Source organism: Bufo bufo, chromosome 7 (assembly GCF_905171765.1).
Source record: "Bufo bufo chromosome 7, aBufBuf1.1, whole genome shotgun sequence".
Classification (NCBI taxonomy): Eukaryota; Metazoa; Chordata; class Amphibia; order Anura; family Bufonidae; genus Bufo; species Bufo bufo.
Genome location: NC_053395.1, coordinates 25,590,780 through 25,604,790, shown reverse-complemented (window position 1 = coordinate 25,604,790; position 14,011 = coordinate 25,590,780). Strand labels below are relative to the sequence as shown.

Genomic DNA, 14,011 nt, shown 5'->3' with positions numbered 1-14,011 from the left:
GCCCAGCCCTCCACACCATAGAACAAAGTGTTCAGATACTGCATATGTTTGGAAAATTTAATAAAAAGTTTGTGAAAGAAAACCTCCCTGAAATGAGTTTTTGCAGGTTGGGATGTCTGCCTCAGGCACATGAAGAGCAAGATCTGCACCTCCATGGACCAATACCAGTCTGCTTACAGAGCACATAGGTCGGCTGAGGATGCTGTGTCACTGACCCTTCACACTGCGCTGTCACACTGGAGCAGAGAGACAGCTATGTGCGGATGCTGTTCATTGATTACAGCTCGGCCTTTAACACCATCCCTCCCAACAAGTTGGCAACGAAACTGAACAACTTGGGTCTCAGCTCAGACCTGTGCAACTGGATACTGGATCTTCTTACAAAAAGACCACAAGTCGTACTCATGGGCAAGCCCTTCTCTTCATCCCTAACACTAAACCCTGGGGTACCGCAAGGCTGTGTGTGGAGCCCTCTCCTTTACTCCCTCTTCACCAATGACTGTAAACCTATTCACAATACCAATACCATTATACAATGTGCAGATGACACGACCGCGATAGGCCTGATCTCCAACAATGATGAAACAGCCGATAGGAAAGAGGTTGAGAACCTAGAGAGATGGAGTCAGAACAACAACCTCCTACTCAATACCAAGAAAACAAAGGAGCTAATTCTGGATTTTAGGAAGAAGAAACAAAATGGACACCATCCCATTAGCATTAATGGTGGAAACGTGGAGATAGTTCAAAGTTTCAGATTCTTGGGAGTTCATATTAGTCAGGACCTGTCATGGATAAAAAACACAACAGAAATAACATGTCCCGCATGGTGGTATCGGTTAGGGCAATATTGTAGACTGGCATTGCTAGTAGGGCAGCTTCCCCCTCTTCCGCGGACTCCCAACCCCGGCCCTGAGTACCTTGTTGTGAGGGTGTCTGAGTTTGTTCCTCAGGCTTTCGGGATTGTAGGTGGACCTGTTGCGTGCTTGGAGAGCCGGCAGGGCGCACACTCTGCTCCGGGCCGGTGGCGTAGCTGTGCGTCTCCAGGTCCCGGACCCGGCACAGGATCAAAGTCGCCCGCTGATGGGACGGTATGTTCAAACCCATGTGAGGCTGGTGGAGAGCGCTGCAGCTCAGATGCTGAGTCTGTCCTCTCTGGCAATGAGTTGGGCGTCTCCTCGGCGCCATCTTGGTCTCTGCCTGCTTGGTGAGCTGAGGTTGTTTGACCACTCTTTTCTTCCGCCCAGCCATATCGGTAGCGGTACTGAGGAGGTTCCCCTCCAGTGTAAGTGGGTTCACCGCTTGGTATGTCGCTTCAAAGTCGCTTTAGACCGTGCTGTCTCGGGAGCTCAGACTCTAAGCATCCGCGCGCCTCGGTGGCCAGACCGCGCCCCTCCGTTCCGTTCTCATACCGGAGAGCAAACCGCAGCATGCCTAACCCTATTAAGTGTAGCACACTTCAAGTGGTTAAAGGGGTCCTCTCACTTCAGCAATAGACATTTATCATGTAGAGAAAGTTACTACAAGGCGACTTGTATGATTTTTTTTTTTTACTCAGTTAGTTTGCCCAAACTTAGATCTGTGTATGTGTGCTGCTCTCTGCAGAGTTCTGAGTGGCATTGGGGGGACTCTGCCCTAGGTCCCCCCAATGGCTCTGCTTTAGGTGCACCCCCATTAGTGCCACACCTTCAGATGCCCCCACTCTAAATGCACCCCTAATATTTCCTCTTCTCCAGTTGCCCCCTAATACCTCTGCTCCAGGATCCCTACTATTACCCTGCCTCAGGTGACCCTAATGCCTCTGCTTTAGGTGCACTTATGCAGCGATACGAACCATGAAGACCATGGGACCTGACAAAAATCAAAAATCCACACATCATTCCGTACCTGACAATCTTCTCTTTCTAAAAAAGCTAGAACCAGCCCTGTACCTCACATGGATCCAGAGATCTCCCCATTCATTGCTCCAATTGCTCTGCTAGATTTATATCAAGCTGGCAGCTCAGGAGTGTGTCCTTTCTGCTGCAAATCATGTGGGCATTTCCCTTCTGCTGCAGCTCTCTCCCTATTACAGCTCAAGAGGCAGTTGAAGGATGGAACTGTGCACGTGCGTCCACCTCGGCAAAGTGGGCAAAGAAATAAGGAAGACCACAAACAGCAGGTGGCGCTATACACATACATTTTATTGAATAACTCAGTGGCTATACTTTTGGTTATATGCAATTACAAAAGTATTCAGATCCAGGTGCTGGTTTGAAAAGTGCAGAATATTTTTCATGGGGCAACCTCTTTCAGGTGGAGAATGCTCTTGGTGTTTGAAATATCTTTAGGCGTGATAACTGATAAAGGGTCAGACATGCACTGTAGGGTACTAGCTACCTCCACTAGGTGGCACTGCAGACGGAGCTTTCAGTCTCTTGGAAGAGAGTTAATCTATATATGTGCTACATGGCAAGAATAGCGTATGTACTGTCATCTAACCTCTATCAGATAAAGGCTGAAAATTTAAACATGGCCCAAACGGAGGTAGAAACGTGCAGGGATGGAGTGTATAATGCTGCCCCCTGCAGTCAGGGAGGAGTCTGTCTATTCTGCACGGTGTTAGCTATGTCTTTGTACGTTGCATATTAATGTTGGTTGAGACTTTCGGAGTCTTCTCTGCAGCCGCGTATTTGCTCTTCATTTCGCATTTAGACATTTTCTGTCCTGTCGTTTTTTTTTGTATTTCTCGTATTAAAATAAATTCCTGATCCTAATGAGGTAGAGGCAGATTTTCTCGCTTTGTGAGCTCCACAGCCATGCAAAGCACATTAAACCGCTTATCACTGCGATTAGCTTGTAAGGAGGCTGAGGAACGACTTGGCGCCATCACTAGTAAGACAGATGGAATGCGACTGGTTAGGCGAGGCCGAGGGGGACAATGCACGGTTATTATTCTTATTACTGGAGCCTGAATTTCAAGATTTGCTGGAAATCTCCGTGTGAGTTGCACATTTACCAAGTGCAGGCAAACCTCTTTGAGCTGACCTTTTTATGGGAGTGGTCCTCTTAAAGAAGAAATCATACAGACTAAAGGTTAAAGTGTCAATCATGTTGTTTGTTATGCTTGGCATCACATCAGCATATCACCAGTCCAAGACTAGGACTTGCTGTGCACAAGTAACCCATGCCAAACACAATACCATAGGTGTCTGCCTTTCTTTCTTAGTTCCCATGGTGACCCTTTCCTTTCCCAGTTCAAGACTGCCAAATCATGTTTGGTCCCCAACATGGCACCCCTCTGATTCTTGGTCTCCAACTTGTCTCCCGGTCCCCACCATGAATCCCCTGTCAATCCTAGGCCCCAGCAAGCCCTTCCCATAATTTCTGGTCCCAGAAGGGCTCTCTTCGCATTCCTCATCCTCATTATGGTTCCCCCTGTCATACATGCTCCTCAGTTATGGTGTTTTCTCTCATTCCTGGTCCCCAGCATGGCTCCCCCCTCATTCCTAGTCCTCACCATGGCCCCCCTCTCATTCCTGGTCCCCACCATGGCCCCCATCTCATTCCTAGTCCCCCCCCCCCCCATGGCTCCTCTCTCATTCCTCCCCTCTCATTCCTCGACCCCACCATGGCTCCCCTCTCATTCCTCGTCCTCACCATGGCCCCCCTCTCATTCCTGGTCCCCCCCATGGCTCCCCTCTCATTCCTGGTCCCCCACTATGGCTCCCATCTCATTCCTAGTCCCCACCATGGCTCCCCTCTCATTCCTGGTCCCCCACCATGGCTCCCCTCTCATTCCTGGTCCCCCACCATGGCTCCCCTCTTATTCCTGGTCCCCCACCATGGCTCCCCTCTTATTCCTGGTCCCCCACCATGGCTCCCCTCTCATTCCTGGTCCCCCACCATGGCTCCCCTCTCATTCCTGGTCCCCCACCATGGCTCCCCTCTTATTCCTGGTCCCCCACCATGGCTCCCCTCTCATTCCTGGTCCCCACCATGGCTCCCCTCTCATTCCTAGTCCAAGGCATGGCTTCCCCTCTTATTAACTGGTCCTCTACTAGGCTTCCCTCTCATTCCTAATCGCCACCATTGCTCCACTCTCATTCCTGGTCCCCAGCATGGCTTCCCCTTATTTCTAGCCCCCACCATGACTTTACTCTTTGGCAGCACTCTTCCCTTCTCTGACATCCTCCACTTATGTCCCTTGCAAGTCTTCTGCTAACTCCAGGGCAGTAATGCAACACAGCCCAGACCTGCGAGTAAGTCCAATGTATGGTCTTTCCAAAGGGGTTCTCACTGACAAATGTGCATGTAAAAGAGGTCTTTGGTTGGATAGTTGGGTGGTCTTTGGTTGGATAGGTGGTGGTCCCTTTCATACTTTGTTATGGATCCTTCTCTCATTCCTAGTCCCCAGATTGGCTCACTCACCTCTCATTCCTAGTCCCCACCATGGCTCCCCTCTCATTCCTAGTCCCCACCATGACCCTACTCTTTGGCAGCACTCTCCCCTTCTCGAAGATCCTGCACTTATGTCCCTTGCCAGTCTCCTGCTCACTCCAGGGCAGTGATGTGACACAGCCCAGACCTGCATCCAGACAAGTTCACAAAGTCCAATGCATGATCTTTTAAAAGGGGTTCCCGCTGAAAACTTTGCTAGAAAAAGTGGTCTTTGATCGGATAGATGTGTGGTCTGCTCTAGAGGGGCAGCTTCTGTAGAATATAGAGGGTAGGAAAATTAGTCTAAAAAGGAGTGGTCTTCTTGGGAAGTTTCCCTGTACAGGGGTAAAGGCAGCGGGGATGGCAGGACTGACCTTATATAAAAGTACAGCCCTACCAGCCTGGAGTGCCTAGCATGCACTGAGAAGATCTTATATCTAATGGGAATCTCTTATATTTCTGTTCTCAGAGTCCTTTATTTCTAAATATGAGAAAAGTGGATTTACAAATATTTGGTTTGCAAGCGCTTTTAAAGGGGCGTCCGGCCCAGCCCAGATGTGGACCCCAATGGACCTGCACATGAAGAACCACCAGGAGTGGAAGAAAGTCATCAACAGTATGAGCAAGTTCCCCAAGATCCACTACAGCGGCATTGCTCTGACCGGGTGGCAGAGGTCAGAAACCATGCGGTGGTTGTGCTCAAAGGGTTATTCCCATCTGGGACATTTATGGCATATACACAGGAACACCTCTGGGACCCCGAATCTAGTCTTGTGTGTGCTGTGAATGGAAAGGTGGCTGTGCATGCACATCTATGGGATTTCTGAAAATGGCCGAGCATGCTTACTCTCCTATTTTCAGTATTCCCATAGTGAAGTGAAAGGAGAGAACCGCTCATGCCCGGGCACCTCTCCATTCACAGCAGCCATGAGACCCAGTGCTCAAGAAGGGTGGTCTCTGTGGATGTGCCATAAGTGTCCTTGTTCAGATTAACCCTTTAATCTCTCTTTGGCACTGCCCTGAGATTTCTTTTACTAGAAATTTGACCCATTTCAATGACATGTTCCTCTTGGGGCACAGACAAAAATGTCTAAAATTGAATCTTCACTTTTTAGAAGATCGAACAGGCAATTACATTTTTATTTTATTTTTTTGGAGGTGTGTTAAAGGGGTTTTCTGAGTGTTTGAGATTGATGACCTACCCTCAGTGCCAAATCAGGAAGGGGGGGGGGGGGGGGGGAGTCTGACACCCGGCTCCTCTGCTGATCAGCTATCTGAAGACACCCCAGCGCTCTGGTGGGTGTTGCGGCCTTCTTGCAGCTTGTCAAGCACAGCGCCGTCCATTGTATAGAGGCCGTGTTTGGTATTGCAGTCCAGGCCTATTCACTTTAATGGGACTGAGCTGCTCCTAGGCCGTGTGACTCCCACCAGAGTGCCCCAGCCTCTTCGAAAAGGAGTCAGATCTCATCTATGGGAAATATTGGTGACCTATGCTGAGGAAAGGCCATCAATATAAAAATCTCGGACAATCCCTTTACCAGCTTCTTCTAACCTGACAACCCCTTGCGCTGTCTGGTATGTATGACTGCAGAGGGCAGCTTTCATCTTCGCTCTCATGATGTATAATAACAGAGTGGCATAAAACTGGCATCACATTATAGGCAAAGCAAAGTTCCCGAGCAGCTGCCGAGCCGCAGGCTACTTACATGTGTTGTATGAGATCCTGTACTGTAAATACATCCGTGTCTACGTCATGTACTAACCCTGCGGCTCTGGGGTACATCGGTGAGTGTGTCCTGGTACTCCTGTGCCGCTCGGCGCTCTCTTATACCAGTGTCTTGTGCCTTTACTGCCTGCTCGGCAGAGTGTAATGCTTTGATTTGCTATATTGTGTTGATGATGTCCTCATAGCTGGGAGGTTATTCCTCCGCTGTTCACGTCACTTTCTGACTGATCGCTCATTGTCTGTCCCCGCAGGTACGACCATTACTCAGTGCTGTGCGAGCTGCTGCCGGTGGGCATCCCTTCCCTGGCTGTGTGTCTGAAGACTCTCAAGTACGGTAAGTGCATTCGCCGATGTCACGGAGATGCGGTGTCTAATTTGCAGCACTGTCACTTGCCTTCTCCCACACAGGACAATTCACCGAGGAGGCCAAGAAGGACATTTCTCACATCCTGGGCTTCAGCAACATCAATGTAGAGAAAAACACTTGGTAATTACAACCTGCGTCTTCACTGCGTGTTATAACTCAAGCGATATTTACTAGGGTTGTCCTGGATCAGGTAAAAAGTATCTGATTTTATTTCCAGAAACAGTGCCCCCGTTGTTGTGTCTGGTATTGCAGCCCTATTTAAAGGGCATCTGTCAGCAGTTTTGTACCTATGACACTGGCTGACCTGTTACATGTGCACTTAGCAGCTGAAGGCATCTGTGTTGCTCCCATGTTCATGTGTGTCCGCATTGCTGAGAAAAGTTATGTTTTAATATATGCAAATGAGCCTCTAGGAGCAACGGGGCGTTACCGTTACACCTGGAGGCTCTGATCTCTCCAACTGCTGCGCCCTCTGCATTTCGATTGACAAGACCAGGTGTGATGACATTTACACTGCCTGGCCCAGTCAAAGTGCAGAGGGCGCGGCAGTTGCAGAGAGAGCAGAGCCTCTAGGTGTAATGGTAACGCCCCCGTTGCTCCTAGAGGCTCACTTGCATATATTAAAACATCATTTTCTCAGTAATGCGGGCACATATGGACATGGGAGCAACACAGATGCCTTCAGCTGCCAAGCGCACATGTAACAGGTCAGCCAGTGTCATAGGTACAAATCTGCCGACAGATGCCCTTTAACCTCTTAAGGACACAGGGCGTACCGTACGGAACTGGGTGCCTGCTAAAATCAATCAGCAGGCACCCTGGGTCAATGCCGGGGGGGGGGGGCGTATCGGCGATCGCTGCGGATTAACCTCTTCTATGCGCTGCTGTGGCGGGGACTCGATGTCTCCGAAGGCAGCCCGATGCAATGCAGAGGCTGCCCAATGCCTTGCACGGCATCGGGACCTGCCTTCTACGGTAGCCGAGGAGATCCAGCCTCAGGCCCGGTCTCCTAGGCAACCTGTTTGTGTACTACTCACTGTAGTACACGAACAGGCAATGCATTGCAATACAAATGTATTGTAATGCATTGCAGAGGGGATCAGACCCCCAAAAGTTAACATCAGAAATAAAGTAAAGAAAAAAAAGTAAAAAAGTGTTTTTAATGAAATTCATAAAGTAATAAAATTAATAAAGTAAAAAAAGATAAAAAAAAACGCCCCTTTCCCCTTATTTTATAATATAAAACCAGGAAAAAAAAAACATATATTAGGTATCGCCGCGTCCATAATCACCGGCTCTATAAATATATTACATGATCCACCCTGTCCGATAAATACCATAAAAAAATAAAAACTGTGTAAAAAAAAAATTCAATTTTTGTCACCTTCCATCACAAAAAGTGCAACACCCAGGTGATCAAAAAGGCGTATGCCCCCCAAAATAGTACCAATATAACCGTCACCTCATCCCGCAAAAAATGAGCCCCTATCTAAGCCAATCGGCCAAAAAATTCAAAAACTATGGCTCAGAATATGGAGACACTAAGACGTAATTTTTTTTGTTAAAAAAATGCTGGTATTGTGTAAAACTTAAGTAAATTAAAAAAGTAGACATATTAGGTACCGCTGCGTCCATAAGAACCTGCTCTATAAAAATATCTCATGACCTAACCCCTCAGGTGAACACCGTAAAAAAAAAAAAACCTGAAACAAACAACCAAAAAAAGTAGTCATATTTGGTATTGTCGCGTCCGTGACAACCTGCTCTATAAAACTACCACATGATAACAAAAAATATAAACTGTGCCAAAACAGCTATTTCTTGTTACCTTGCCTCACAAAAAGTGTATTATAGAGCAACCAAAAATCATATGTACCCTAAACTAGTACCAACAAAACTGCCTCCTTATCCTGTAGTTTCCAAAAATGGGGTAACTTTTTGGAGTTTCTACTCTAGGGTGCATCAGGGGGCTTCAAATGGGACATGGTGTCAAAAAACCAGTCCAGCAAAATCTGCCTTCCAAAAACCGTATGGCATTCCTTTCCTTCTGCGCCATGCCGTGTGCCCGTACAGCAGTTTACGACCACATATGGGGTGTTTCTGTAAAGTACAGAATCAGGGCCATAAATATTGAGTTTTGTTTGGCTGTTAACCCTTGCTTTGTAACTGGAAAAAATGGATTCAAATGGAAAATCTTCCAAAAAAGTGAAATTTTAAAATTTTATCTCTATATTCCATTAATTCTTGTGGAACACCTAAAGGGTTAACAAAGTTTGTAAAATCAGTTTTGAATACCTTGAGGGGTGTAGTTTCTAAAATGGGGTAATTTTTCGGTGGTTTCTATTATGTAAGCCTCGCAAAGTGACTTCAGACCTGAACTGGTCATTTAAAAAATGGCATTCACAAAATGATCCAAACATGAAGTAGACATATGGGGAATGTACAGTAATAACTATTTTTGGAGGTATTACTATCTTTTATAAAAGTAGAGAAATTGAAATTTGCTAATTTTTCCAAATTTTTGGTAAATTTGGAAAAAAATATTATAAATAAAAATTTATTTTTTGGACTCCATTTTACCACTGTCATGAAGTACAATATGTGATGAGAAAACTATCTCAGAATGGTCTGGATAAGTAAAAGCGTTTTAAAGTTATCACCACATAAAGTAACACTGGTCAGATTTGCAAAAAATGGCCTGGTCCTTAAGGGGTTAAGTGAGGCTGCAGTCCCAGTTCTCTATTTAATTTGAGGCTTCATAATTAGGTTTAGGGCAGAAATCTAATATTTGATGATTTGCTACTTGCAGTGAAGGGACCGGTGCGTTTCCTGGAGCTGAAATTTATAACATGGTGAGAAAAATCCACAGTGATCTGAAAAAGGTCCGTGAAATCACTGAGGGAGACAGGTAAGGAATGAATGACGAGCATCAAACTAATACAGGGGCGCTGGTACGGGACCTGATGATGTATGAGCTGCGTGGTGGTTGTGGGTTAGAGAAGACACTAGGAGCTTGTGATGAGGCAGAACTTGGTTTACTTGGTGGATTAAGTTCCAAACATCCAAGACATTTCAGCAAACTGTAACAGCAGCCATCTTGGTATAAAGAGAGAGAGAGAGAACCAACAAGTTTTACAGATATACACAACTGGTAGCCTTAACATACAGTGCCATCTACTGGTCAAGTGATATTAATACACAATACTGTATATGGTACATGCTGTTGTATCCCCAACACTGTGTGGCAGGGCATCACCACCACAGCCTTCAGCATGGCACAGGGCAGTATGAGGGCAGTGCTTCTCAATGTTTCTGAGCCAAGTACCTTCTAGTCAACTGTGCTGTGCAATATGAGGGCAGTACGGGCATAACTTACGGACGTGGGATGCACTATGGCGCAGGCTGAAAACTTAGACCTCATTCTCCTGTCCATGTGTCATGATCATATTACACCGGAAACTTAAGCGGACATCTGTCACCAGTTTTATGTCTATCTGAGGGCAGTATGAACTGGTGACGGAGACCCTGATTGAAACGCTGAGTAACTTGACCTGGTCATATTCTTAAAATCCCTATTATATAACTCCAGTGCGAGCCGGGTACTGGCGTCTGCGCAACAGTGCTCAAACTCAGAAGTCCCCTGCTATAGGGCCCAGCTGGTTTGAAATGCCACCTTAGAGGTGAGGTGCAGGTAGTGGCCCCGGATCCGTAACACCGCAAGTGAACTGAAAGCATTTGAAGACAGATCCGTCTTCAAAATGCGTTCAGTGTTACTATGGCAGCCAGGACGCTATTAAAGTCCTGGTTGCCATAGTAGTAGTGGGGAGCAGGGGAGCAGTATAAGACTTAGTTCACTTGCGGTGTTACGGATCCGGCGGGCACTTCCGGCAAATGGAGTACACGCCGGATCCGGAAAACGCAAGTGTGAAAGAGGCCTTATATGTATCATGTATTATATGCTATGGAGCACTTTTGTATTACAGTGTGATAATGCTTTCTTTCTTTTTCTTGTGCAGTGAAATCAGTGGCTGGTTCTCACGCTACCACAGGGTGCACCGATTTGGCAATCCACATAAAATGGAGACATTCAGTGCAAAAATCTTAAAGTAAGTAAAAAAATAAAAATAAATCACACATGAGGAAATGTCATAGACATGTGTTAATAGATATCTTCCTTGTGTAGGTTAAAGGGGTTCTCCGGGGCTCTATATTGGATGGCCTATCCTTACTGCTAGCACCCCTGCCAAGCAGCTTTTGGGAAGGGGTGGTGGTGCTCTGCTGAGTTCATTGTTTGCCTGGTAAACAATGAAGGGCAAGTGGCGCTAGCTGGAGAGCTGATTGGCCAATCTAAGGATGAGCCATCAATTTTGAAATACTGGAAAACCCCTTAAGGCCTTATTTCACCTTAAGGACCAGGCCATTTTTTGCAAATCTGACCAGTGTCACTTTAAGTGCTGATAACTTTAAAACGCTTTTACTTATCCAGGCCGTTCTGAGAGAGTTTTTTCTTCACATATTGTACTTCATGACAGTGGTAAAATGTTCTATGTTCATTGTCACCTATATTTTTGTGTTTCTTTTACTTTACTTTATTTTCTTTGGAATCTCACTCCTTCATTTTGATTTATAAATAAATACAAAATTTTCCAAAATTTGGGAACAATGTGCAAATTTCCAAGTTTCAATTTCTCTACTTCTAAAATACATAGTAATACCTCCAAAAATAGTTATTAGTTTACATTCCCCATATGTCTACTTCATGTTTGGATCATTTTGTGAGTGCCATTTTATTTTTTGGGGACGTTACAAGGCTTAGAAGTTTAGATGCAAATCTTGAAAATTTTCAGAAATGTTCAAAAACCCACTTTTTAGGGACCAGTTCAGGTCTGAAGTCACTTTGTGAGGCTTACATGATAGAAACCACCCAAAAGTGACCCCATTCTAGAAACTACACCCCTCAAGGTATTCAAAACTGATTTTTACAAACTTTGTTAACCCTTTAGGTGTTCCACAAGAGATGATGGCAAATGGAGATGAAATTTCAGAATTTAAATTTTTTGCCAAATTTTCCATTTTAATCCATTTTTTCCACTAACAAAGCAAGGGTTAACAGCCAAACAAAACTCTATTTATTGACCTGACTCTGCGGTTTACAGAAACACCCGATATGTGGCCCCACGTCAGGGCGTAGAGGGAAAGGAGGGTGGCGCGTGAGGTACAGTGAGTAAGCGCCGCCGCCCGCAGAGCCTGCCTGTGGGGGGACATTAAGTTTAATAAGGATCACTATGGACATTATTTAGAATGGAGGCTGCTGTGGGTGTCATTACTCATTATAACTGTATAATGTCTGATAGGCCTAGTCCTGAGTTATATTACCCTGCCCTGTATAATAATGTACCCTGATACCCCTTAGTTATATTAACCCAGCGGGACGTACAGTGAGTGAGGTGAGCACCGCTGCCCGCACTGCCTGCCTGTTACCGCCCGCCCGGAGCAGTGCTGAAAAAGAAGCCTGCTGTGAGTGAGAGCCTGAGTCTATGGGACAGTGGGTCACTGGGTGCGTCACTGTGACCGTCCGTGCAATGTGGTTCCACATTTTTTACAATGGGGAGACACTTATTTCATCGAGCAGTTTTGAGGGGGGGGGGGGGGGGGGGGAGTTTTTTTGACACTCGCCCTGAGAGAAATTTTACCTAGAAACTGCACTGCCCCTGATGCACCCCTAGAGTAGAAACTCCAAAAAAGTGACCCCATTTTGGAAACTACGGGATAAGGTGGCAGTTTTTTTGGTACTATTTTAGGGTACATATGATTTTTGGTTGCTCTATATTACACTTTTTGTGAAGCAAAGTAACAAAAAATAGAAATTCTGAAATTTCATCTCCATTTGCCATTGACTCTTGTGGAACACTTAAAGGGTTAACAGAGTTTTGAATACCTTGAGGGGTGTAGTTTCTTAAATGGGGTCACTTTTTGGAGTTTCTACTCTAGGGGTGCATCAGGGGGGCTTCAAATGGGACATGGTGTCAAAAAACCAGTCCAGCAAAAACTGCCTTCCAAAATCCATATAGCGTTCCTTTCCTTCTGCGCCCTGCCGTGTGCCCGTACAGCAGTTTACGACCACATATGGGGTGTTTCTGTAAACTAAAGAATCAGGGCAATAAATATAGAGTTTTGTTTAGCTGTTAACCCTTGCTTTGTTATGGGAAAAAATTGATTAAAATTGAAAATTTGCCAAAAAATACCTGTTTTGGCACCGTTTCTATTTTTTATTTACAACGTTCATCTGACAGATTAGAGCATGTGCTATTTTTATAGAGCAGGTTGTTACGGAAGCAGGGATACCTAATATGTTTACTTTTTTTAATTTATTTAAGTTTTACACAATAATATCATTTTTGAAACAAAAAAAATCATTTTAGTGTCCCCATAGTCTGAGAGTCATAGTTTTTTTTAAAAATTTTTGGGCAATTGTCTTAGTTAGGGTCTCATTTTTTGCAGGATGAGATGACTGTTTTAATGGTATGTAAAGGTATTTTGGGGTGCGTATACCTTTTTGATTACTTGCTATTACACTTTGTGTGATGTAAGGTGACAAAATTATGGCTTTTTTGACACCATTTTTATTTTATTTTTTTACGTTGTTCACCTGAGGGGTTAGATCATGTGATATTTTTATAGAGCAGGTTCTTACGGACACGGAAATACCTAATATGTATACATTTTTTTTATTTATTAAGGTTTTACACATTAATATCATTTTTGAAACCAAAAAAACTTGGTCTGAGAGCCATAGTTTTTTTATTTTTTGGGCCATTGTCTCATGTAGGGGCTCATTTTTTGCGGGATGAGGCGACGGTCTGAATGGTACTATTTTGGCGTACATATGACTCTTTTGATCACTTTTATTACCTTTTTTGGGAAGTAAGGTGGGCAAAATTTCAATTTAATCATAGTTTTTATTTTAATTTTTTTACGGCGTTTACCGTGCGGGGAATGTAACATTTCTTTTATTTTTACTTTTTTTTCACTTTTTTAACATATTTTTTTTACCCAGACCCACTTGGTTCTTGAAGATCCAGTAGGTCTGATGTCTGTATAATACAGTACAGTACACTATATAGTGTACTGTATTTCACTTACACTTTGTCTGAACAGAAATCTGCCTTTAGCACAGATCTGTTCAGCACCATGGACAGCAGGATACCTGAGAAGGCGTCCTGTTGCCATGGGAACCTTCCCCGTCTGCCACAACTGAGCAGACTGGGAGGGGGGGGGGTCCCTCCCTCTGTGACTCCATCCTGTCCGGGGGCTGCAAAGGCACAGCAGCCCCCCGATGGGAGAGGGAGCTCCCTCCCTGTTAACCTCTTACTTTTTTTTCAATTGGTCTTAATTAACAATGTTGAGCCCTTTTCTCTGTACAGCCTTGAGATTTTCTAGTAGCAGGCTCTGTATTTTTACTCTGTTCCGTCAGGCAGCTCAGCTGACGGCTCTTTATC

The 14,011-nt window shown here is 45.1% G+C and overlaps 1 protein-coding gene across 3 annotated transcripts in view; it reads left to right on the top strand.

The window, feature by feature from the left end:
* The window catches only part of LOC121007861 (hexosaminidase D-like), a 52,320-nt gene that overhangs the window by 36,201 nt on the left and 2,108 nt on the right, over positions 1-14,011 (top strand). For all 3 annotated transcript variants that reach the window (XM_040440116.1, XM_040440114.1, XM_040440115.1), the window contains exons 9-13: positions 4,889-5,093; positions 6,397-6,479; positions 6,554-6,632; positions 9,322-9,420; positions 10,529-10,618. In XM_040440116.1, coding sequence (XP_040296050.1) covers positions 4,889-5,093; positions 6,397-6,479; positions 6,554-6,632; positions 9,322-9,420; positions 10,529-10,618 — 556 coding nt within the window. The remainder of the gene's footprint in view (positions 1-4,888; positions 5,094-6,396; positions 6,480-6,553; positions 6,633-9,321; positions 9,421-10,528; positions 10,619-14,011) is intronic.